The sequence below is a fragment of the Cygnus olor genome, chromosome 3 (assembly GCF_009769625.2).
Source record: "Cygnus olor isolate bCygOlo1 chromosome 3, bCygOlo1.pri.v2, whole genome shotgun sequence".
Classification (NCBI taxonomy): Eukaryota; Metazoa; Chordata; class Aves; order Anseriformes; family Anatidae; genus Cygnus; species Cygnus olor.
Genome location: NC_049171.1, coordinates 28,998,032 through 29,024,739, shown reverse-complemented (window position 1 = coordinate 29,024,739; position 26,708 = coordinate 28,998,032). Strand labels below are relative to the sequence as shown.

General features: G+C 35.3%; 1 protein-coding gene across 1 annotated transcript in view; it reads left to right on the top strand.

Annotated features, from left to right (window-relative positions):
• EYS (eyes shut homolog) overlaps positions 1 to 26,708 on the top strand; it is an 856,207-nt gene that overhangs the window by 43,016 nt on the left and 786,483 nt on the right. The window contains exons 3-4 of the mRNA XM_040553008.1: positions 19,805 to 19,998; positions 21,425 to 21,552. Of these exons, the coding sequence (XP_040408942.1) occupies positions 19,805 to 19,998; positions 21,425 to 21,552 (322 nt within the window). The remainder of the gene's footprint in view (positions 1 to 19,804; positions 19,999 to 21,424; positions 21,553 to 26,708) is intronic.

Sequence of the window (26,708 nt, the reverse complement as noted above, 5' to 3'; positions counted from 1 at the left end):
TAAAGGTTGGACTAGATGATCTTAAAGGCCTTTTCCAACCTGAATGATTCTATGATTCATTAAAGTGGAGTATGGTCCTGAAGGCAAATGAAAGCTTAGTGTCCCTGTGCTGTTGGCGCTATAATATCTCTACATCATTCTCAAAGCAATTCAAATTTTGTCATACCAAAGATTTGCTGTTTGATATTTTAATACTTCCCAGAGAGCAACCCTCACTTGAACTGTCTTCCTGCTCTAAGTAGCAACTCAGCTTCACTTTGCTCCTTTTCCACACCCCAACATGCCTTAAGATCAATACCTACCCATAGGCAACATCCAAGAAATTTGGTTGGTAAATGACTAATGTTTGATTTCAGGTATGAGGCTGCTTTCATGTAACGTGGTGCACCCTGCAGACACTCTTATCTTATCTTAGTTCTGGTCTGGCATGGCTTGGCTTCATCAAACTCCAATCTTTTAAATTAAGGACATTGTCAAAAATGAATGGAGATTACAGGTGAAAATAAAAATACACTTTAGGAAAAATGAAAAGATTATGTTAACCACTGTCCATTTTAGAGTTTTAGCTGTCATATCCATAACAAAATCTCTAAAAATGTAGGTAGGAATACATCACTATTGAAGTAGCTTTTCTTTCATTGTCTTTTTTCCAAACAGTAACCAGTCATTTCAAAAACATGATTTACTACCTTGACAGTAAAAACAACAGACTAAAAAAAGATTGTTTTTATCGACTAGCTTTTCTAGCTTTCTGCAAAATGAATGCTTCTGAAGATAAATCTGTGGTAAGACTACATTCTCTGGTTACCTTTAATCTATTCATTTGACAAACAGATATTCTTTGTTGACCAGCCTCACATTACTTGCATAGTTCTGTGTCTAACCTGAACTCTTTGTTTAGTTTGCCCTGTTTAGTTAGCAGAAATTGAAGTTTCCCAGGAACAATTCATTGCATCTTTGCAATGATATCTTTTATAGATTTTTTTTTTTTTTAAGATGGAACGAACCATACTCTAAAGGTGTTTGATTCACTTTGGTGGTTTTAACAGGGGTTACAATGAACATCTAGTTTTTATATGATTCATGTTAGGTCATATAAAATTGCATTTTATATGTCTCAGAGCACAGACATCACATATATTGAGAGAAAACATAATTTTCTGACACAATAGAGCTCTCATTTACTATTAAAGGGGTCCTCTTATTAACCAGTGTATTTATTCTCAGAATCACAGAATGGCCGAGGTTGGAAGGGACCTCTGAAGATCATCTAGTCCAACCCCTCTGCCAAGCACGACCACCTAGAGCAAATCAAGCAGGATGGCATCCAGGCAGGTTTTGAATATTTCCAGAGAAGGAGACTCTACAACCTCTCTGTTCTAGTTCTCTGTCACCCTCATAGTAAAGTGACTCCCCGTATTAATCCAGAATTTACTGTGCTTCAGTTTGTGCCCATTGCCTCTCATCCTGTCGCTGGGCGCAACTGAGAAGAGGTCTGTATAAAGACAAAAATATACAGTATAAATGAAATCTTAACAATCGTTAATGCAGAAAATATTTCAACAACAATACAGTTAAGGTTGTTATACACACATTTCTTGGCATCTAACCCTTTTCCAGATGTTATGCTTACCCTTTTTCTCTAAGAGGTTTTATACCAGTGTTGGCAGCAGAAGTCCTTCTCCAGGAGAAATATAATATTTATTCTGGTGGATTCATCTTCCTTGTTCCAGGATCCACTTAGGGTCATGTTTATATGTTTGCTAACATGTCTTTATATCTTTCTTTCTCTTCACTGGGTTGCAGCTCCGCATTACATCTGAATTTATTATATGTGGTGGCTTTTAGTAAGTTGGATACTATTTCTTTGTTCTTTTTTTACACTTAAGATCAGTTTTGTCCAGCTCCAGGTCTGCATTTCTTTAACTGACCACTGGCGAGTTGCTTACAGCCATCAAATCTCTAGTGTCAAGCCTGTGCCCCATCTCTTATCATCCCTTACTTGTACTCCCTTATGCTTCATCCTCTGTTTCCATTTTCTAAGGCCTCTTTTATCATACCCAGCTTATATTGATTTATATTACATAACTATTTTAGAATCATAAGACCATGGCGGTACTATCTGCTTTTCAGACTCTAGGCCCTATTACCCTCTTGATATTAGTGCCCTGGCGTGTTGTCTGTACCAAGTGCATTCTATGTCTTCAGTGCTTCCTGAATTGTTGGGTGCCCCGATAGACTGCTGAGCATCCTGGGGCATCCATCTAACTACTCCCAACCTGTCACATTAAATAATTCTGATGGATATCAAATTTGGCCTCAGGAAATGGAAATATACTGAAAGGTCCTTTGAGACTAAAAGTTACTGTTCTAAGAAGCCTTGGATGTTCAAAGGCTGATTTTCTTGAAAGGATATAATACTCTGTTGTTTCTGAGTCTAATAATGTTATCAATTGCCATAATAAACAGCCATTTTCTTTCTCACCACAATATGAATAGTTGGCAGATGTACAAAACGTGATTATCTAATTTTAATTAATGTTCTTTTTCTATAGGTAGTCCTAGAGATTTTTTCCTCTCAGGATTAATTCACTATAATACATTAACATGTATTCTAGAAGATGAAAAGATAAGTTGGATCATAAAACGATGTGATGTGGTCACCTAACACATAACACATTTTACCCACATGAACATTTTCTTCAGCACAACTGAGCCCTCTTGGGATTTTACATGGCAGTCTTAAAATCTTCTTAAAATTCACTAGCTAGTCTAAAAATCAGTATGTGGCAATACTCAAGCTAAAAATAGCATCTTTTTCTCACCATCAACATAAAAGTTATAAACTTTTTTTTTTTTAAACAGCTGTTCTCAACATTTTTCTTCTTCCTCTGCCTGCTAGGATACAAAATGTACCAAAACAAGGATATTGGGAGCTACTCATCCCATTTTACTGCTTCTCCATTAGTGTCATGGACTCCTTTACTGAGATTCAAGGGCTTTTTTTTTCTCTTGCTTTCTCTACCATTCACTTGCTTCTCCTCCTCCTCCTCCTCCTTATAATCATCATCATCAGCAGCAGCAGCAATATACTCAGTCCTCACTTCTGCCTCAGGCTTCCCCTTATTTAACATATCTCCCTGCTCTCTGAAGTTGCCTGAGGGCACAACCTCCCAGAATATATTGCTATGATTTACATCTCTTCCTCAACCCTGAATTATTGAATTTCAAGTGGAAATCTCTCCAAGATCTGTTTTCCAGGTCTTTAGTAGTTTCCTCAAATCTACCGTCATGTTCCTGCACAATGTTAAGTAATTTGGTAGGGAGGCATCTCAGCTGAAACCCTCTGTTTCACTATAATAGAGGGAATATGTCATTAGGACTGTGATTTCTGAGAACCATGGAAACAAACAAACAAAAAAGTATTTATATATATTCCAAATAATTCAGTCAAGCACTGAACAATGAATTCTCTTCCAATTTCATTATTCCCTACACCAGTTTCTTTCTTCTTACTTTATTGTGAACCTGCTTCTACACTACCAACAGATTAGAAAAGTATGTCCTCTGTAACAGTAAAACCATAGACACAAATAAATTACTGCTTCAGTCATTCACATCTGTTAAACTTCTCATTTTGAAAATATTTTTGTGCAGGTATTCATAGGAATTAGTGGATTCTAAAGGTTCAAGCCACCAGCCCTTGGGTCTCATCCCTTTTCTCAATGGCCTTAGTTTGCTCGCTAAGTAGCACTGCTAACTGTACCTAGTAGTAATTTTTCTGGATGTATATATTGCTGGGGATTTTTCTTTTATTTATGTACTCTTGCATTTTGCATTACTAGTAATTGTGTTGTAGTAGTACTGTGTGAGAGAATTAAATGGTTTTAATAACTGTATCTCACTAAAGGACTCCACGTGAAAACTTGACGGTGAAAATATGTCAAGAGACTTGTCAAGTTCATTATGTAGATCTGCACATAATAAAATAGTGCTGTGAGCTGCATTTGACTACAGGTGTATTTTGTTGATTTAGAGTTGATGTACAAAGGTATAAATGGCTTGGTACCTGTTTACTAGAAACTTTTGACTTTCTCACACAATACAGATTTGACAGTAATCAAGAGAAGAGGTCACGCTACATGTTGCAGAAGAAAGCACTAGAGTATTCTAATGAATGCTCAACCCCTTGCAATGCTACAGGCTAGGTGGGGAAAGAGTGGCTGGAAAGCCACTTTTCGGGCTGGAAAGCTGCCTGGCAGAAAGGGATCTGGGGGTATTGGTTGATAGCCTGTTGAATATGAGCCAGCAGTGTGCTCAGGTGGCCAAGAAGGCCAACAGCTACCTAACTATGATCAGAAATACCATGGCAGGACTAGGGAAGTGATTGTCCCTCTGTACTTGGCCCTGGTGAGGCTGCAACTCAAATACTGTGTTCAGTTTTGGGCCCCTCAGTTCAAGAAGGACATTGAGGCGCTGGAGCGTGTCTAAAGAAGGGCAATGAAGCTGGTGAAGGGTCTGCAGAACAAGTCTTACAAGAAGTGGCTGCGGGAGCTGGGGTAGTACATTACTGTAAGTACAATTACCTTAAAGGAGGCTATAGCAAAGTGGGGATTGGTCTCTTCTCCCATGCACTAAGTGATAAGACAAGAGGAAATGGCCATGGGTGGCACCAGGGGAGCTTTAGGTTGAATATTAAGAAAAAATTCTTTGCTGAAAGGGTTGTGAAGTATTGGAGAAGACTGCCCAGGGAAGTAGTTGAGTCATCATTCCTAGAGGTCTTCAAAAACATGTAGATGTGGTGCTTAGTGACATGGTTTAATGGTGGACTTGGCAATGCTAGGTTAAAGGTTGGAACAGATGATCTTAGAGGGCTTTTCCAAGCTAAATGAATCTATGATTCTATGAGTCCATTTGATTTTCCAGCCCACGCATATCCTTTATCATCAGTCAGTTGGCTGTAGTAACTTCGAGGAGAGAGGACAAAGCTAATGACCTGTCATGTGCTTCTAGAAACTTTGTATATTAGAAGATAAGTACCAAAATGTCAACTTTCCTTCTGCTGCTTAATTTAAAGCTCTTCCTGGGTTCATATAACTACCTGAACTACCTATATTTAAAATATTACATCTCTGATTTCTACTAGTTTCAGAATAATTCTTGAAAATAATACTGCTGAAAAAAAAAATAGTAATAATAAACAACTCTTGAATAATTTAACAGTTCTTAAATGTTTACATTTATTATATTTTAGTCATGATTGCTAAATGCTGAAGTACATAGTACAGGCATGCTAGAGCCAATATTTAGAGGTCTTTTAGGGAACTTCCAGTTACAGGTCTCTTTCATTTCTTTTGGATCTCAGTAAGAATTAGTCTAGAGCTTTCAGTGTCCAAAGATGTAAAATATACTATTAATCTGATGACTTCTACTCTGTAGGAAGGAAAGCTGAGGAAATTTCTGAATATATTTATTGCATCTACTGATATGTTTCATCAACGTACATTCATGAACTTTTTTATAGGATTCCTTCTGATTATACCAGACTATGTGAGATGATATATGCACTGAGATGGGTTAGTCAATAAGCATGATTATGACTGCCTAAAGACTAGGGGGTGCGGCATTTTGCATGTTTGCATAAATGAATTAAAAATAGCCTAAGAAATATAACCCAGATTGTTACCAAAGAAGGGTGTATATTTTGTCAATCATTTCTTTCTACTTTATCTCTTTTATACCTAAATTCAGTTCAAATGGGATTTTTTGTTTTACCTATTTGTCATTAGTATAATAATTTGACTCAGAAGTTTTAATCAAAATTTAAGAGTTATCTTCTTTCTTTTCATATAACATGTTCCATTGGAAGATAAAAAATATAAGTTAATTTAAGACTTTAAGTCTCATCAGTCACAGAACAATAGAAAAACATATATCTGCAGATTGCATTTAGAATGACACCTGATTAGCTGATAATTGGTGACTTCTTTCTCTGTGAGAGAGGGAGGTTAGTTTTGCTAGAATATAACATTCGTTGGGTTTTTGTTTTTGTTGAATTTTTTTATTTGCTTTTGTTGTGGTTTAGCCCGGCTGGCAGTCAAACACCACACAACCGTTCGCTCACCCTCCCCCCTCCCTCTCCGGGATGGGGGAGAGAAACGGGAAAGTGAAGTCTGTGAGTTGAGATAAAGACAGTTTATTAAGACAGGGAAAAGAATAACAACAACAACAATAATAATAATAATAATAATAATAATAGTATTAATAGTAATAATGTGTACGAAATAAGTGATGCACAATGCAATTGCTCACCACCCGTTGACCGATGCCCAGCCTATCCCCGAGCAGCCGGCCCCCCCCTCCACCCCGGCTAGCCACCCCTATATATTGTTCAGCATGACGTCAGATGGTATGGAATACCCCTTTGGCCAGTTTGGGTCAGCTGTCCTGGGTCTGTCCCCTCCCAGCTCCTGCTGCATCCCTAGCCTGCTCGCTAGCAGGACAGAGAGAGGCTGAAAAGTCCTTGGCTTGGTGTAAGCACTGCTCTACAACAATTAAAACATCAGCATGTTATCAGCGCTCTTCTCATTCTAATCCAAAACATAGCACCCTGCCAGCTACTAGGAGGAAAATTAACTCTGTCCTAACTGAAACCAGGACAGCTTTAAAACCTTTAATTTCAGAAACATGGGAGTTGCTCACCATTATTAATTCCAGGCTCTTCTTGCCTGGACTACATATATATTCATTGATGGCAAAACTCTATGCTACCCTGGGAACAAATGAATGACTAAACTAAATAAAATTTTGCTATGAAATGCACAGAGTAAATCTTATGGATTCCAAAGATATGCTAGGAAAAAAAAATTAAAAAAATAAAAAAGAAGGAAAAAGAAGATGGGCAGAATAAATTATTATGTAGAATGCAGTAAACCTGTTAGCACAGAATTCACAATCACTTTTCAAAAATATGTGGCCAACTTGTGCATTCCACTATCTAAAGCTGTCATTTATCAGCGTATTTTGCAGTACTAGCTTAGAATTTTCATCCTGCAGGTGCCTAGATTGTTTTTAAAAATGGGGCTTCATAAGATATCAAAGTACCAAATTCACCCAAAAAATGAAGTGTAAAATTCAATATGGAGTTGCCAACACTACTTTATACAAGCTATTTTAAATTGTGAAATAGTCTAGCTTTACTAGAAGAGACCTCTAAGTGAGATATCTCACATAGCACATTTATTTTCTGTGTCAAGTCATTTAGGTGCTTTCAGAAATGTAATTCAGGCTCTTTTTGTGTTTTTAACATCTCAGCTAGGTTTATGGTGCCAGAAAGGTAAGTACTAACAAATTACACAAATTTAGATTGCAGATTAGATTACACAAAACAGATTACACAAAGATTGTTATTCATGTTGTGAAAATTTTATGTTTTTATAAAATAGAACGACCCAAAGTATTATGAGTGTTTCACAGTAGCCAATAAATACATAATTTTATATATCCCATCAAAGAGGCTGTACATTCAATGCCTTCTGAAGGGGTTTTGCCACTTTTTAGCAATATGTCCTTTTCCATTTAAATAAAAACATACAATCTAGAGGAAAATTAATTTGGGGGTTAATGTAGTTAAAGACATGTTGATCTTCCGCATTATAGACATAGGGTTTTGTAGCAGTGAGGACCAAAATCTGCAAGTAACTAACAACTGAAGGTCTAAAGATTAAAGTAATGAAAGGTGGAAGTAAAAATACATTTATTGATTTGACAGAAACAGTTGAAGAAAAAAATAAATAAATAAAGACCCAGGTTTCATCTACAAAAGCTGTTTTGTCCCTACAAAACTTCTCTTGCTTCATTTTGTAGTGCATTTTTTATGTTCCTAAAGAGCTTACTAAATAGCTAACTTCACCAATATATTTCTATAAATCTCAGTCTGTTTTAATTTTTAAATAGTTTCCATTACGATAATACCTATGGTTTATCTTGGTAAGATAGAGTGTTCAAAATTTGAAAAAATAAATTGTTAAGTTGTTCCATGTATGCTACTTATCAGACTTGTACTGATCTTGTAAAATTAAACTGCCATGTAGCTTTTTAAAATCTCAAGCAGTAGTACAGTGTATCATTAAACATGAGTGTAGGAGCCAAAGTTACACAAAGTAATTACACTGCTCAGCCGTATGACTTCGTGCTGTTGAATGTGTGGTCTTTTCACATCTTTAATATAAATTTCAAAGGTAGTTACTACATTTGTCTACTACAGATATCAACAATTTGAATCATATCATTACAAAGTTTGTCTGACTGATAATAGACTACAAATTAAGTTCAGAGTTAGAGTCTCATATTAAATTAGAAGAGATCTATTGATGCTTTGTAATACATCATTTTCTTACTTTACATGTGATACAAGCACAATGGTTGTATCACATGTAAAGTAAGAAAATGATTTTTATACTTTTTTTTTGTAACCATTTCCTGCAATAATCTTGCCATCATCATTTTTTTCATTTTTCTTGTTTTCAAATTTGTCTGTTTATTAATCGTAGCATTTTCACCTCTTTTTCATACTCAGTAAATTTAAATAAACCTCTTAAATGTTAATTTTTCCATTTGGGGTTTCTATAGTTGTTTCATTCCCATTAAATAGTAATTCATGTGGGATTTGGGATAGGTTTTTTTCTGTATACGTGACATTAAGCAGAAGGTATAAAAAGGAGGCCTACAGTAAAGATGGGAATGGATTCTACCAGTGAGTGCAGTGATAGAACAAGTTTAGAACAATTAGAACAATTTAGGAAAAAATTACAGTCTACTCTGTACATTTTTCTTTCTTTCTTTCTTTCTTTCTTTCTTTCTTTCTTTCTTTCTTTCTTTCTTTCTTTCTTTTTCTTTCTTTTTCAGTATATTTCCCACTCTGTGTACTTCTTGGAGATGTAAGATCTAAATATTGATGTGGTCTTTTTAGAAATAAAAATCTTTAAATAACTTGAATCTTCAACTTACTGTTGTCACAATATTACCAAAATACGTACAAGCTTGGCTAATATTTTAAACTGCTATTCTACTTATTTTGTTGAACTAGACTGAGTCCCTTCAGTTAATATAATGATTAACTATCTTCTCATCCAACATTGGCTGGCAAGTCAGCAAATCTGAGCAGAAGAAATATAGAAACGGGATTTTATTTTTTATAGTAATATCATCTTAATATACATGTATAAAGACAAATAACTTTCTTTGATAGATATTTCACAGAAAATTATAATATATTAGAATTAGGAAAATTAAAGTATATCAACAATATTTTACCCACATTACGCACAATGATCAAATTATTTGTGTTTCAGAAAAATAAAAAAATAAAACACAGCATTTATTCAAAATTTCAGTGAAAAAAAAAATCTGTTAAAAGATCCAAGAGAAACAGCATAAGTAACAAACATACCTATGGGACATAGAAAAAAATATTTCAGTATTTTCTTTCATGTGAAATTTGTTTTTAAGCCCATTGTTTAGCCTTTGGAAAAGAGGGAAGTTGAAAAAACAACTGAACAACTTAGACCCTAAGGAGAAGCAGAAGCCCCAAAGTCTCCACCACTTAAAAAATAAAATGCAATAAAATAAAATAAAATTAAATTAAATTAAATTAAATTAAATTAAATTAAGTAAAGAAGGGATTGGATTTCAATAGGCAGTTAATCATTGCCACTATGAAGCATTGAAGCTACTACTCATTACTCCATTAAACAGAAAAGAAGAAAATATGGCTATATTTCCTCACAAATAACAGAAAGGTTCAGGACCTTTCAATTTCTGATGGGGTTTTTATAGACGTCCATATAAGTTTTAAGTAACACCTTGCCTGTTGCGAATTTATTAGACTTACACTGTTCCTTGAGGCATGTTCCCTTTCTTATATTATTAAGCTCTTCAGGAGGGATGTTGCTCTTCATTTCTAGCTGGCCAAAACCACACAAACAATAAAGTAGAAAAGGTTGGATCATATTTGTTCAAAATGTGTTTCTTTTCTTTAAGGTTTTTCACCTATCATTTACTAATAAATACTGCTTTTATTTTCTGCAACAGCTCTTGAAGACCAGGAAATATACATCCCTGTATTAGTAACATAAACATCTAACAATAGATGCCCTTTTGGTCATTTAACATTTTTCTTTCATGTGTGATTTTTTTTTCTATTCAATTTATTTTTGCTGCTTTGCCCACAACACCTTCTCATAACTGAAGTGGTTTCTGCCTGTTTCCTGAGGAAACGTCCTCTCAAATATCTCTAAAAAGGCACTTTCTGCCTACTAGTTCTGTCCTGATTCCTGTCCATACTAGATTAATCATACATTGTCTTTATGTTGCAAACCCAGGAAGATATTTCCCTTCTAGAAAAAAAAAAAAAATGTTGGTATTTGCCCAATAGAAGGAGATAATATGAGCATATGAAGATGGTCTGTGAGCATGGGTAGGTCCAGCACTGGTACAATTTGACTTGATCTGTTCACAAATAAGCCTATCCTGGCAAAGCAAAACATTAGATTGCAGATCACAACAAGCTGAGTAGTGCGGTTGATACAATAGAAGGAAGGAATGCCATCCAAAGCCGGACAAGCTTGAGAACTGGGCCTACATGAACCTAATGAGATTCAACAAGTCCAAGTGCATGGTGCTGCAACTGGGTCAGGGCAATCCTGGACGCGAGTACAGACTGAGAGAAGAACTCACTGAGAGCAGCCCTGCAGAGAAGGACTTCAGGGTTCTGGTGGACAAAAAGCTCGACATGAGCCAGCAGTGTGTGATTGCAGCCCAGAAAGCCAGCTGCATCCTTGGCTGCATCAAGAGAGGAGTGGCCAGCAGGTCGAGGGAGGTGATTGTACCCCTCCGCTCTGCCCTTGTGAGGGCCCTCTTACTGTAGACCAGACTCAGTACTGCATCCAGGTCTGGGGCCCCCAGAACAAGAGGGATGTTGATCTGTTAGAGGGCCACGAAGATGATCAAGGGGTTGGAACACCTCTCCTGTGAAGAAAGGCTGACAGAGCTGGGGATATTCAGCCTACAGAAGAAAAGGCTCCAGGGAGACCTCGTTGCAGTTTTTCAGTACTTAAAGGAGGCTTATAAAAAGGATGGACAGTGACTCTGCTCAATTGAATAACGACAGAATAAGGAGGAATGGTTTTAAACTAAAAGAGGGGAGATTTAGATTAGAGGTTAGGACAAAATTCTTCACTCAGAGGGTGGTGAGGCATTGGAACAGGTTGCCCAGAGAGGATGCCCCATCCCTGAAGGTGTTCAAGATCAGGTTAGATGAGGCCCTGGGCAACCTGATCTAGTGGGTGGCAGGGAGCTTGGCTTAGATGATCTTTAAGGTCCCTTCCAACCCAAGCCATTCTATGATTCTATGATCTTACACCTCTTGGATTCTCTCTTCTCCCTTCACTGATCTAGCTGCATCCCCAGGTTTCAGCCAGACAAACATTAGTGCCTTTGCACAATTTAAGTAAAAAAGTCTCTTTCACATTCATACCTGTATAGAACATGCTGAATACAATGCTAGTCCACAAATTACAGAATAGACAATGTCATCTCAAAGAGGTGGAATATTTAGAAGAATTATGTGAGCCATTAGCAGCACATCTTGCATTTTTGTATAAGAAAGGCCTTGTCACCTGAGGGGTAGCTGGGCAATTGCATTAATGTTATGTGGAGAAACTGTTGCCTTACAGAAGGGCATTTATTTATAAGGGAATTAATCACCAGACTTTTAAAATCACCTTCCCCAAAGATGCATAAGTAATCACATCAGTTTACTGTAGTAAAAAATGCAGAGTATTAATGGCTTCCCTATTAATGGATACACTGTTAGATTTTCTTGTGCTGCATTGTAAACCCTGTCAGCCTGCTGCAAGAAAGGCACTTTTATATCCAGACTTTTTGTGGGTGGGTAGCATTGGTATCCTTGGTAAAAGTCAAAGCTCTCAATTTGAACATTAAGGCTATTCTTCTTGCTGCCCCTAGCAGTGATTTGAACACCCCTTTCTGCAACAAACTGAGGCATTAGGAAATGATTTTAGACTGGAAATAGTATATCTGTTAGAACTAGGGTGATGCCCTTTTCTCACCCTAGAGAACAACTGCCTTCCACTAGCAGTGACAGCAAATGCATACTGCCTTCATAGTGACCAGGATGGCATCAGCTCAGAATCAGTCCAACTCTATTTGCTTCAGCAATTTTAGAATTTCTGAGGTTTAGTCAAGATAAGAAGTAAAACAAAAAGTTTACAAGGACTCTTGATGAGTCTTTCCAGCAGTGCCATAATTTTGTCTCTAATAGGCTTTCCTCTGATGGAAGCTAATGTTCTTTTCATTCATTTGCTTCGAAAATGTCTATTTTCAAGTCTGCTGATTGGAGCTTTGTATAAAGCACATCAGTGAGCTTTGATACTGCCTATTTGGTCTAAAATTAAGATTGTAGCCCTTATAATCTTTCATGGAGATTTGCACTCAGTCTCTTCTGAGACCTAGATTTACAGTGCCTTAAGTAGATTTCATTTTCATTCAAACTTTCTTGAAATTTCACATGCAGTAAAAAAAATGTCATTCACTGTGTTTGATTAGAAATGTACATGAAGTTGTCAATACTGTATTCTTATTTCAAAGATTAGTATTTATTGTACCAACAGAAATATTGGTGCATTTCAGGGTCTAGATATATGAGAGACAATAGCTTATGATTCTTTTTTGAAGAGAATTGTTAAAAATCTATTTCAGTTTTGCATTTAAAAGGAAGGGCAGCTGATAAAACTCAGGAAAGTAAAAGCAAGAATTGAACTGCATTAGACTAATTACAATGAATTGTTAACTGAGCTATGCAAATAGGAATTAATTTAATTACAGAAATACTTTCATTTAATCAACAGAAATCCGATGGTCCCCAGATTAAGAAAGCCTTATCTTGGAGTTAGTTTTAAAGTGAAAAAGAGTGCTGAACATTAGCAATGGCACAACTTAAGAAGGACATGACATAAGAAGTGGGTTTCTATAATTTCAGTTGTCAAACTGAACATAATAATAATAATAACATTTGAATTATCATTCTTCTCTCTATTCCCAGGCTATCTGCTGTTTACTGCCTACAGTGTATCTTGGTCCTTGATTGTAACTCCTAGCAACCACTTGTTTCAATTAAACTGAAAATAAATCACTCTCCCATTAAATAGTTCCTTTTTTTATGCTAACCCTGAAATATTATTGCTTCATTCTAAGTAAAGTGAATATATATGGATGTAACACATGCTGTTTCCTGAAATAGTCTACTCTGCCTTATGCATAAATGCTTTAGAAAATACTAATTTTTCATTAGGGGAATGAAAAAATAAAAGTACTGAAATCACATTAAAGCATAGAAGCCTAGTATAATCTTTCACATATTTTGCTCCTTGGGAAATATTTCTCTTCCTAAGATAAATGGTTATATAAACACAAAGCCCAGAGAAACTTCTATTATATATATATATATATTTAATGTTAACCCGTAACACCAGATATTCATATAAATGGCACTACATGTTATTTTGACCAATTGATCCTTATCAAAGGTGCCAGGAATGTCCTTTGAATTTCAATGGATTATCATTCAAATTTAGTAATAAAACTATGGAAGACTAGCAGGGATACAGTTATATCAAACATTGAAAGATTTTATTGCTGTTGTTTGATTTTTTTTAGACAAAGGTACTGGAGGGTATTATTCATTTCACATGTAAAAGTAATAGGAAATTCTGGAAATAAGATTCAGTTCCTTAAATAAAAATTCATTTACTTTCATATAGGTCTATAGGATACTCCTATTTCCTAATTCATTCCTGCTTATTAATCTTCTGCAATTTTTATTTTATTGAAGTAAAACAAACAAGAATTCACTGTATTGAAAGACTATGGTGAACCCAACCTACTGATGATGTCTTTAGTTTCTTGAATTTTCCTCTTTAATCAGAGGAAAATCTGATTAAAGATTTTCAATCAAGCTGATAATTTATGTTATTGTTTTCATATTGAAGCTTCTTGAATCAGCCATCTCCCAATAGAATATGGTCTCTGTTAAGGGCATTTATTTTTCTGAAAATTTGAACAATATATCATAGCTACAAGTAGCTAACCATTCATCAATGAACACTAAGGAGTCTTCAGTATTTTCAGTAATTGTCTCTTTTTGGGTCTAACTAATGGAAGAAGTACTTCCATGATCTGCCGAAGTTGTTGACAACAAAAATACAAAACAGCTATGTTGAAAATTATGCCATTGTTACTGATATAAAGTAAAATAGAATGTTATGCATCAAATCTATGCAGTTAAAAGAATTCGCCTTGCACATTTTTAATTTAAGCCTCTGGCCTCCAAAATTTGTAGATATTCTTTACGCACTTGCAAGTTGGACTGATATGTTGTTCCCAGATACATTTTTCATTGCTTAACAAGTATTATCCTTCTTCAAGGATTTACATTTGACTTCAGATTGCACAGATCTATTTTTATCCTGCTTCCTCTTTACCTTGCTAACAGCATTCAGAGGTCAGCTAACAGCATTCTAGATCTTAGCATGGCTATGAAGTTAGTTATTTATTTAAACATAGCTAAACACGAGGTACTGATAATGACAAAAATGTGAACTTTTAAATGGGAATTTGGTATGAATTCCTAATTTTACACAACCTTTAAGAGGTTTTGTATACATTTTGACTCAAAGTTGGTGAATAGATTTGTAAGTTTAGAAGAACAGTTCATCTGTTCTGGCCAGAAGTCTTTATACTGCTTACCTATATACTGGGTCTTCTATCTTGCATATGGTTAAAGTACTGCCTTTCGAAAGCCATCTAGCGTTGACATAAAAACATCAGCAACTGTAGAATCCAGTTCTTTCATGGTAGTCTGTTACCTCACTTGTAAATATGTGAGGCATTTCTAACTATATTTGATTCAAATTCTTTCTTCATTCATTTGCTTTTGTTATACTTTTCTCCACTGAATTAGAACCCTTTAGTGTTTGACATTTTCTCCCTCTGAGGGCTGTAATCAAGTCACCTTTCAATCTTCTTTAGAAAATATATTGAATATGACATCAGGTTTTGGAATGGTAAAATAAAAAGCTCAACACACTGGTTCTCCAGAATTCCTTTTATTGACTTGATTTTTCAAACTCATCAGGCATGGATGTTCAGGAGACAGAGCATTGCTCTTGCTTTCCACGGAAGATTCTGAACACAATAAATAATAAAGTAGAGGAATGCCAAAGACATAGGTAGCTTTAATGATTAAATAACCATTCCTGCTCAGCACTGAATTCTTCCTAAAAGATGTTAGATAGTTGGTAAAGAATTTATTGAATTCACCCTAGATAGACCTATGGAAGTTGTGCTTTGTATTTTAGATCATGAGTACAGTTGCTGCCTCAGTGTCTCCTTTTAAATTGATCCCCTTTGACGTGGTTAGGTAATTGGCTTCCCAATTCACACTAAATGCACTCTTTTTCCAAAGTAGCAAATATATAAATATATATACAACATATATATATAAATGTATATATTGCCCTTTTGCATGGTGAGGCCAAGGAGAAAAGAGGTTAAACACTTTTTTTCTTGCTGTCCTTGAACCCTGCATTCTTCCCTCCCATGCTGTGATTAACAATATTTCCTTATCTTCTATCAGGTTTTTCTCTATTCCTCTTCTAGCTACCTTTACTGTTCCCTAAATATATATAAATATATATAACTATGTTCTTTTTAGCAGAACAATACCCTTTTCCTTGCTTTGCTACAAATGAGCACAGCATTACCAAAAAGGCACTTCTTTGATCTCTTTTTCCCAATTGGCCTTCATTGTACTGTGTTATTTTGTTCATTTAGCCTTTCACTGTTCTAATAATCCAATCCAGTGGCAATTTTAACAAAGGCTGAGAATATTTTTACACTGGTGGCAGGAAAAATGATGAGGATCAGAAAGATTCGGGGTAGAAACAATGGAAGAAGCAGCTCAGTAATCCACTTGGTTTGTAGAAATATGCCTTCTGGCTTTTGTAGGGCAGTTGGAATCATTGTTTTGATGATCTGTCTTCACTGGTTGTACAATGTGTGTGAGACAGGAGTACCCAGATGTTCCCAGGTCAAAGGAAAAAAATAAACAAGGTAAGCTTTGATATATAGTGTCAGCTTCATCTGTGAGTGCTGCTGTATTTTACTGAACTATAAAAGGACAGCTAATTATTAAATTGAATAATAAGAAATAATAGACCAATTCCCCTCACTTCATGTTGCAAATGTTCTCATATATGCATGAATACCAGTCAATAGCCTCATTCGTCAAGCAACCTTGTCTAGTGGAGGGTGTCCTTGCCCATGGCAGTGGGGTTGGAACTAGATGATCTTTAAGGTCCCTTACAACCTGAGACATTCTATGATTCTATGACTCTGAGGAATGGCATTCTTGTTTATTCCTATTAGCAAGCCCTAACATCTGCAAGTTGCTATATAGTTTTACTGTAATTTTGTTACTATGGTGATGAGGAATAGCAACAAATTCAGAAAGGGTACTTTGAATGTCCTCTGATTCTAAAGAAAAGTGAATAATATGTCCTAAAAAATAAGTCCAATTCATCTTGCTTTTCTGAAACAACTATTTCCAATGAATGGATTGAATGATAAAATTAAAATGTGGTTTGACCCTTTTTCTGCTAATGGTATTTTCTTGTAAGGTGTTTGTTGCATCAACTGTTTTTGTATGTAATAGAGGTTGATTGTGGTATTTGGATCTCTTGGTAAATGTTCCACGTACTTACAATAGTTCCATACAGCTAGTATGTATTGGCAAGAAAATTATTTAGTGACCCACATGTTTATCTACTAGTTTATCTTCTGTTTATCTTCCAGTTTAGAACAAATTAGCTATGTTTTCTTATGTTTTACAATTCCAAGTTAAAAGCATTCTGTTTACCATTTCAAAACAAAAAAAAATCTTTTTGAAAAGTATAATTTACTGTTTTATGAATGTCTATTTTTAATTCTGTTGATTCAAGTGACTGACAAAATATGGAATCAATACATGCTACTACCTGAGAATAGATTTGTTATGAATTTAATGTTATTGCTACAGCAAATAATTGAAAAGTGCTTCTGATGTATGTATTGAGAAGGCATTTTAAATCAGAGTTCCTTCACAGCAGAATATCAAAGTACAGGATATGCAAAAAAGCATATTTGCTATACAATTTTCCATAAGTAAATGGAAGTAAATTCATTCTGCTATAGCTCTTCTACTTCTTTAATGTTACACAATTAAAAAAAGTTAACTGTCCAAAATATCTAGGCAGCTCATAACTGTTGAGTTATGTGGACAGATTTGTAGGCACTTGACTGAATTTACAATAATTGAACAGGACATGGAAACTACTGGACATAACATGAGAAATTGCTGAGCATAACATTGCTGAATGAGTAGCAGACAAGTTATAAAGTCATGAATGATGACTGGATTTCAAAGATGGTTAGGGGAGAATTCAGAGATAACTGGGGGGGCGGGGGGGCGGTTAGAGAGAAGAGAAGGGGAGATTGAGGATTTGCAGGGGGATTATATTCTTGCAAGGCCAACAGCGCTAGGCAACCATATCAGTAATCCCATATAAAGCTAAGATTTTCTAGGTCACCATATCAAAAATACTGAATTTGTGTATGATTGTGACAAAACTGGGGTCAATGGGGACAAGCATTTAGGTAAGGGTTATTAATCTAGGAGGAAACAAAGGTAGAGAAAGGTAGGGATTAGGGTGGATGGAAGTAAAAATACGGGAAAATGCAGAAAAGAGGTGACAAAAGGACTGGTGGAGTGTAATAAGGCTGCTGCTTATTATGTTTGTCTGGCTGAGCCCTGCATCTGATCAGTGTAGTCTCTGCAGAATTCTTTACTACCTTCTCTTTCTGTGTGACCACTCTTTTTACTGGGCAGGGGTTGGGCTTTTAAGCTGGACTGGCCAGTGGCTATAGTGACACCCATATCTGGAAAGACTCCAAGTCTGAACTAGCAAGGCTCAGGATCTGTGTATAGATATTAGCCTGATTTAGAACTCGTGCTGATGCTTGAGGGCTTCATGAATCTGGGTCTATTTGTGTTTAGAAAGTGAGGAAGTGTGCATGTTCATTGGTGAGCTTCGATCCTGACCAGCTAGAGATGAGGAGAATGAATATTAAAGTCATCTGTGTTTTACACGCTCACATGAGTATTCTTTGTGCCTATGTGGTATGGGGAAGGATACCTCTTTCCATACCCATCTATGCGGGCACCATGAGTGTGTTGTGTCTGTGTGTTTGTGTGTGAGCAACTACTGAGAATACGCTCAGCCTCGCTAGACCCAAAGTAATGGGAACAACCTCCTTCGTCTGGAAGCCCACTGGATTCAGCTTCCTTTGTGACGCAGATGTGACTGTTCCCTGTCTCCTGGGACCACAGTTCCCTATCTCTTCCTTCCTTTAATAAAGATGAGTTTACTCACTCACACATATTTATGCCGTGTGTATTCACCAAACAAACAAAACATACAGGGGTATTCTAATTTCTTTTTTTTAAGTGGTGATAGTTTACAGGTGTCTCAGTCAGTAACTAGAGCTTCACAATGTAGACAATTTAAGAAAAACACAATAAATAAAAGCATCTAAATGCCTCCTAAAATTAATCAAATAAATAGTTAATTAATTAAAGTGAGCTAATGAGAAATAATAGGCAAACGCAAGATAGTAACTGTCCTGGGATCAGTAATGTTTAATATCTTGATCAATGACATATACAGTGGGATCAAGTGCACCCTCAGCAAATTTGCAGATGACACCAAGCTGAGTGCTGCAGTTGATAAAATAGTAGGAAGGAATGCCATCCAAAGGGACCTGGACAAGCTTGAGAACTGGGCCCACATGAACCTAAGGTACTGCACCTGCGTTGGGGCAATCCCAGGCATGAGTACAGACTGAGAGAAGAACTCGAAGAGAGCAGCCCTGCAGAGAAGGACTTCAGGGTTTCTGTGGATGAAAAGCTTGACATGAGCCAGCAGTGAACACTTGCAGCCCAGAAGGCCAACTGCATCCTGGGCTGCATCAACTGAGAAGTGGCCAGCAGGTCAAGGGAGGTGATTGTACCCCTCTACTTAGACCTTGTGAGGCCCCATTTGGAGAACTGCGTCCAGGTCTGGGGCCCCCAGAACACCAGGAGTGTTGACCTGTTCAAACAGGTCCAGAGGAGGGCCACAAAGATGATGAAGGAGTTGGAGCACCTCTCCTGCGAAGAAAGGCTGAGAGGGCTGAGACTGTTCAGCCTACAGAAGAGAAGGCTTCAGGGAGACCTCGTTGTGGTTTTTCAGTACTTAAAGTGGGCTCATAAAAAAAGATGGAGAACAACTCTTGCTCAATCAGATAATGACAGGACAAGGAGGAATGGTTTTAAACTAAAAGAGAGGAGATTTAGATTAGAGGTTAGGAGGAAATTCTTCACTCAGAGGGTGGTGAGGCATTGGAACAGGTTGCCCAGAGAGGTTGTGGATACCCCATCCCTGAAGGTGTTCAAGGCCAGGCTGGAGGAGGCCCTGAGCAACCTGATCTAGTGGGTGGTGTCCCTGCTATGGCAGGGGGGTTGGAGTTAGATGATCTTTGATGTCCCTTCTGGCCCAAGCCACTCTATGATTCTAATATTTATAGGCAGCATACCAAGAAGTATCCTTCTCTCAAACACACCCTAATTTCCTGTGTTCATTTCTTTTAGGTCCTTTCTGTGAGGAACCTAGTGATCCTTGTGCATCTCTGCCATGCCTAAATGGGGGTCTATGCCAATATAATCAGTCTGGATATATTTGTGATTGTCCAGCAGGCTTTCTTGGTCACAGTTGTGAAATTGATATCAATGAGTGTTCTTCAAGGCCATGTAAGAACAGAGGTACATGTATTGATTTGCTGAATGTAAGTATAAACTTCAAAGATCTATATTTGAACACAGTGCAAAACAATTTAATTCTAACTTAGCGTTATCTGTATGTATTATGTTCACAATATTTCTGTGGTTAAAATGTTTGAATTCCACATTTTCAGTTGTTTAGAGGATACTTACAAAACCAACAATGTTGTTTCATTTCTTTTTTTATTTTTCTCTAATAAAATCTTCTAATATAAACATGATACAACAGTCATCTTTATTACCTAGTAGTAGTCTCATATTGTTGCTTTTCCTGTGGTATCTGTTTTTAATTTTATTATTTTAATTTATTTTATTTCATTGTAAAATAGAATAAAATTCACGCACACTCTCCAAGATTTGATAATACAGTTATATCTGGTAGTATTTCAAACTGCATTGTCAATGTTTTTTCATTAGCATGACTATTGCAAATAGCAGTGATTACACAGAAGCAATATAGTCAAAGAAGAGTTCAAAAGCTCAGTTACCATAAACCAGTGATATATGCTCATTCACAGAGAGAGAAAAAGAGAAGTCTAAGTTGCTAAAAAACATGATGGGTTTCTAAATTATGCAAACTGTCTAAATATTTCATGTCTCCACTTAATTCTTAGCTAGTAGATATACTAGCACATACTAGCAGTAGTTTGTTTCAAACATATAAAAATCTCTCAACAGATGATAAAATAAAGTTCCTTGATCATGCTTTTAGGACCAGTTCTGAAGCAACAGTTGAACACTACCAATTTCACTGGGGGAGCAACCCCCCATATACTTTCCCTTTTCTTTCTGACATGGAAAGGCCTGTAAAGAAAGAGCTTTACATTGTCCAGAAAAATAAGGATGAGAGTATCAGCTCTAATAAATATTTTGTTGTAAAATAATTTACTCTTCTTGCTGTGTAAATTACAGATTGCAGTAGCTGGCAGATGTCTTTCAGCATCATAAAGAAGCATATTATCCGTGCTTCATGTTGGGGGGGGGGGGGAAGGATACAAACCATTTTCTTTCCTTCTCTAAATATTGAATACTCTTTGATGTATGATGTATTTCCTGCACTATCACTGTTTGATAGAGATTTTCACACTGAAACAAATTTAGAAATGAGGAAAAACAAACAAGTTACAAAGCACCTTCTTGATTCAGTTATGAAATCACAAAGCCAGACAAATTTAGAGCTGGTGTATTTCGAACTAGCAAACTCACCTCTGGTATAATTTGTGCTGGAAGTCCTATTGCACTTGTCCTAAATTATGTTTGTAATCTATTTTGGGCTATGATTGTTTTTTGTTATGTATTTGTAGTCTGTTTAACATGATGAGATACTGTCCTGTTTAGGGTCTCTGTAGTAATGTAATGGAAGTAAATACTAATTTCTGAGTTGCCTTGGGTACAAAAAATAATTATTTCCAATTTCCTTTTCTTCTATAGGATGTGGCATGTAGTTGTCTGCCATTATTCACTGGCAAGTTCTGTGAGAGAATACTGAATCCATGTGAATTGTTGCCTTGCTTAAATAATGCAACCTGTGTAGCTCAACAACAGAACTATAACTGCCGGTAAGATTAGAAATTAATTTATGTCAGTACTTTGTAGGATCACTTGATGTCATTGACTGCAGAAAGAAAAGGTGTCATCAGTTATAGAGTGCACAGAAAACTATAAACACATTTTAACAATTTTTTCTTATTTTCTGGTGCTCTACAATGTAACATCTTGAAAATTAATTGAAGTGATTAAAAAAAAAAAGATTTAAAGCACTTAAGGAGTTATAAATTGTTTCCTCATTAATTCTTTAAGATAAAATATGTAAATCCTGATGGACCGACAGTATGTGAGACAATTAAATTACAGATACCATTCCCATTCAAAGGATATGATGTTTATGTTATATTTCTGAAAAGATAAGACAACTGTGTTCATTCCTAATTCACAGACATTCATTAGTAGGTCTTAGATTCATCCTTCAAGAAGCATATTAAAAATTTCTTTATTCAGAAGGACCAGGCTGAAAATTGTCCATTTGCGAATAACAGAAGTGATGCAGTAGGTATACAACTTCATTCTGTTTTAAATAGCTTTATAGATATTTTCTCACACTACTGAGGAGTACAATTTGTACTCTTCAGATTTGCTTGGCTTTTATCTTGTTGCCTTAAAAAAAATCTGCTAAGCATTACTGAAGTGCAGTAAACAACTTTCAAATTTTAGGATATTCATTAAAGCAGAAAATTGATAGCTGTGGTACACAAAAGCCTGAAAACACATTACGAATGAACTTAGAAACTGCAAACACATAACAGAAGTATAGAACATAAAGTTACATAAGAGGAGATTCAGATGAACATTTTGGAAATATAAATATATGTAGAACTATGTTTACAACTTTCCCATGAAAGGGAACAAAAGAGATTCTACATACATACAGATACACACATAAACACACACACACACCGTTGTTTTCCCATATAGACATGCATAGCACAGAACAACAGTGTTACCATTTATTTTCCAATATTTGAAACACTGATATAAGATATTAATAATTTACTATTATGTAGCCAGTTTTTTACACAGTATGTTGGTGCATGAGTTAGTATGAAATGATGCCTAAAGCTTACATTTAAAATCTGAATAACACGAACAATTAATACCAAGATGCAGATTGCCTTTTCTCATAATAATCATAATAATAATCTTAATAATATTGAAAAAAATATTCCGAGCCCTGTGTGTAATGCTATTTCAATAATTTATAATTTCAAAAAGCACTGCTAGAGATGGTGCTTTAACATTAACCTTGTTGTGCCACTGACTGTGGTTAATAAAAATAACTATGCACAGGTATGGTGTTTTAATGGTCTTTTTAGTGATATAATATGTGAGAATAAGACAGATATACATTATTTAGATCAATATAATAAAAGTAGAAATGTAAAATTAACAACCCATTTAAATCGGTTATAAAGAGAACCACTTAAGTTATATTGTTAAAGGTAGATACCAGAGGTTTTAGTCTTGGGCTCAAAAAGGGTACAAGCCTATTCACTATTAATACCAAACACTAAGATCCTATTAATAGCAGTGTTGCCAAGATTTTACCTTTAGTATTTGCGTATTATTTATGCATTCAGTTATGCTATCTATAAAATACATATTTGACAAGACAGGCAAGTCACATTTATGGAAAGCTGGTTTGAGATATGCGATAAGGATTATAAGCTTATTATTTTAACACCAAGAATGATTTTAAAAGGGAAAGTAACATCCTAGAGAAAACATTACTGGATACAGTAATAAGCAGTGCATCCTTCAACTTTGTACAATGTCAATGGTTTGGCCCTGAACGTACCATTCAAGTAAAATCTTTTGCTCATGTTCTTTCCTCATGTTATTCCCTAATATCTAAACTATACAGCAGGCTTTCTTGGTGAAGGAAAAGAAGAACTACAGCAAGTGATTCATACTTTCCAAAGTGAAGTATCCAAGACAGGTGGTGATATGAAGCACTTTCTGAAGGTTCCCAAGGTGCTCTGTAGAGAGGTACAGAGAAAGCCCAGACTGTTGTCCTGAACTAAATACTAAAACTGTAAACTTTTAAAGTTAGATAAAAATGGCAACATTGGAACTTAAGTTTCAAAACCCATCTTTCATTTTAACATTCAGTCACTGAAGGATCCAATTAGTGGTTACAACTTTAAAAATGTTATTGTTAATAAATTACATTTATTTTCTCATTTTTGTGAAAATAAAATCAATTTTGCACAACTTAATCCCAAATGCTTAGGGAACGTAAATTATGTGCACATTTGTACCCTTGTACTTGGAAGAAAGGATTTAGGTGAGAGAAAGCATTTTGAGGGAGTATGTCAGGTACTTTTCACAAGGAGACCAGATACAGTAACTTGGTTGTGAGTGCTGCAGTCTTGACAAAGTGAGAGTGTTGAAATGCAGAGATGTGAAGAGCTCTAGAGAGGTCCAACTATCAGAAGGTTTTACTAATTTTAAGATTCAAAATCCCCTTTGTAAATGTGTCTTGCATTAGTTACTTGGATAAAAAAAATAATAAAATCAGAAGACCTATAGGAACTGTGATTTAACAATTTCGGTTTTGTTAAGTTACAAACTTTGAAGCTTTCTAGGAGCGTGAGTCACTTTTTTATAATTTATTTTATGTGTGGAAAGCCTCAGGTAAATTAATATATTAATATATATATATATATATATATTAATATGTTAATATATGTTAATTAATATAAAATAATACCTTATTTAGATATTTTTATTTAGGAGGATTGGAGCCTTATTTAGGAGGATTGAAGCTGGTCATTCAGAGTTCTAAGTGGAAGTTTTGTTACATTTTTGGTAATAATTTTCAAATACTGTAGATGACTATATCTAGTTATTCCATAAAAGGCCACGTGTTTCATTTGGTGTTACACTTGATCGACTTAAATAGTATCGTAGCATTTTAAATAAATATAATGGCACTTAGTCTACATACATATATAAATAATAGCCGACTTGACCTTTTTGTTCCTTTTATTTTGTTTTGGTTGTACCTACTTTATCTGCTTCTCCTTATGCTCAGGCTGCATTCTGCTTATATCCATCACCATCTAAGCTTCTATCTTCTTCTTTGAGAAAGCAGTTGTTTCCCAGTCTAAACATAACCAAACAGACTTGATTTAATTTTCCTCGCTTCAGTTATGATGTATGACTATCTTGTATCCTAATTCCATCCCCTCAGTCTTCATATCATATACAACTTTGTGCTAAGAATCTAATAGTAGCATTTTTTCTTAAATGTCAAAATTTAAGGTGAATTCAAATAGGCAGTGAACAAGGATATCCATCACAATAAATGGTGACTGTTTACTTTGTAACTTCTTCTATTATTCATGTTCTTTAGGACAATAACAAGTCACAAAAAATGTGAAAGGATGTTCTGAGAAAATTTGTTTTCTTAGTGCCATATTTGCCACTTTACTGCCAAATTTTTTGCTGTTAATTTACCTTATATTCTCTGACATTTTCATGTCTATTGCAAAGAAACAACAAAAACAAAACTATGAAAAATGTGCAAATATAAAAATTAGAAGAAACAACTTTAAAAATTGGTTTACTAAATTATCTATTTTATGAAACAGTCATAGATTACTCAAGTAAATAGAACCAAGAATAACAGAAGCTCTCTTATCTAATTCATATCATAGCTGAAAACCTATCAGTAAAACAAGTATTGTAATTGAGTTAATCTGATTTGTTTTTAAGTGTGATTTTAAAAACAAATTATAAAAAAGACACTATATAATTGTTTATATACATGTAATATTTCTTTTATGTCTAAGTATGTAACTGCCTGATATCGTTCAATAAATCCCTCATATCTTTGCTGAAATAAAAGCATCTAAGCATTATGAAAAAACTAAATAAACTAGCTACAATAGTTGAACTGGAAATTTTGTAGGAATAGACTTTGCAAGAATTCTGATTCCAAGTATTCAAAAGTGTAACAGTTGCATTTGGTGTAGGATTTCATACAGGATTTGCATGCAGCAACTATTTCTAAGAAGAAGGTGAGGATTACGTAGTCCATTGCTACTTGTGGGTAGCATAGAGGACCCTCCTGTGGTTGTTTATACTAGCTTAAAGAAAGAAGTTTTGTAAATATCTATGTAGAGAAGGTTTTCCTATATCCACTGTCCTCCTTCCACATGGTCCTCATGGTCCTACAAATAACCTGTGTGGATGCTGTTAAAGAGTTTGTAGTGAAAACCAGCCTGTTTGACACTTTACCAAAAGCTAATAAATGACTTGTGCCCCTGGACATAGTAGACGTCTCTGTGCATCCCTCAGTGGCATAGCCATACACACTGATTAAGCTTCTTTAGAATTCTTTAACTGATTTAGAAAATACAGTTAACTCAGAAATTTTCTATTGAAAATTATTGCCTCTACTATACTTGATATTGAAAATATATCTGTTAATGTTGTACATTCCATAATTATGAGAGGCTTCATGCATTCTGAAAACATCTTCATGATTTCCAGCTTCTGGGCTGAGCCATGAGACAAAATACCCATCAGAAAAAGCAAAAGAAACCTCCAATCTATTACTTTTGTGTTCCTTCACAGTCACATTTTTTTCAGCTAACTGGACGTTTCCTTTCACTTTTACTTAAATATTTTCTACCAGAAAGAGCCTTTAAAAAGAGGAACATGCTTAGTATGTCTCTAAGTACATACCTAGTGAATTAGACAGGGATTATGTATCTTTCAAAATTCAAAAGAGAGTTTTTGCAGTCTGGCTTCTACTTTTTGCTCATGTTAAGCAAGATATAAATATTCAAATATTTATTTTTCTGCAGTGTTCTGTTATCTCTTTTGAATAAGACTTTTTTATTATCCATTTGAATCTCATCTTTTTTATTGCACATTGGATTCTTTTTAAACACTGTAGGGCTAGAATAGAAAAGACTATTCTATAATGATGAATGCTGGCATGAAGCAGAAGAAATATCTATAGCTACTTTTACAATAGAATGAATAGCCACAGCTCCATTCATATCACATAGAACCAACAAACAGTCACAACGCAGAATATTAGTTTTCTCCTTTAAAGAAAATACAAAATTACAGTTAAGCAAACACAAAAACAGCCATGTGTTATCCTCTGAACAGTTTCCTTACATTGTTTCTTCATACCTAAGTG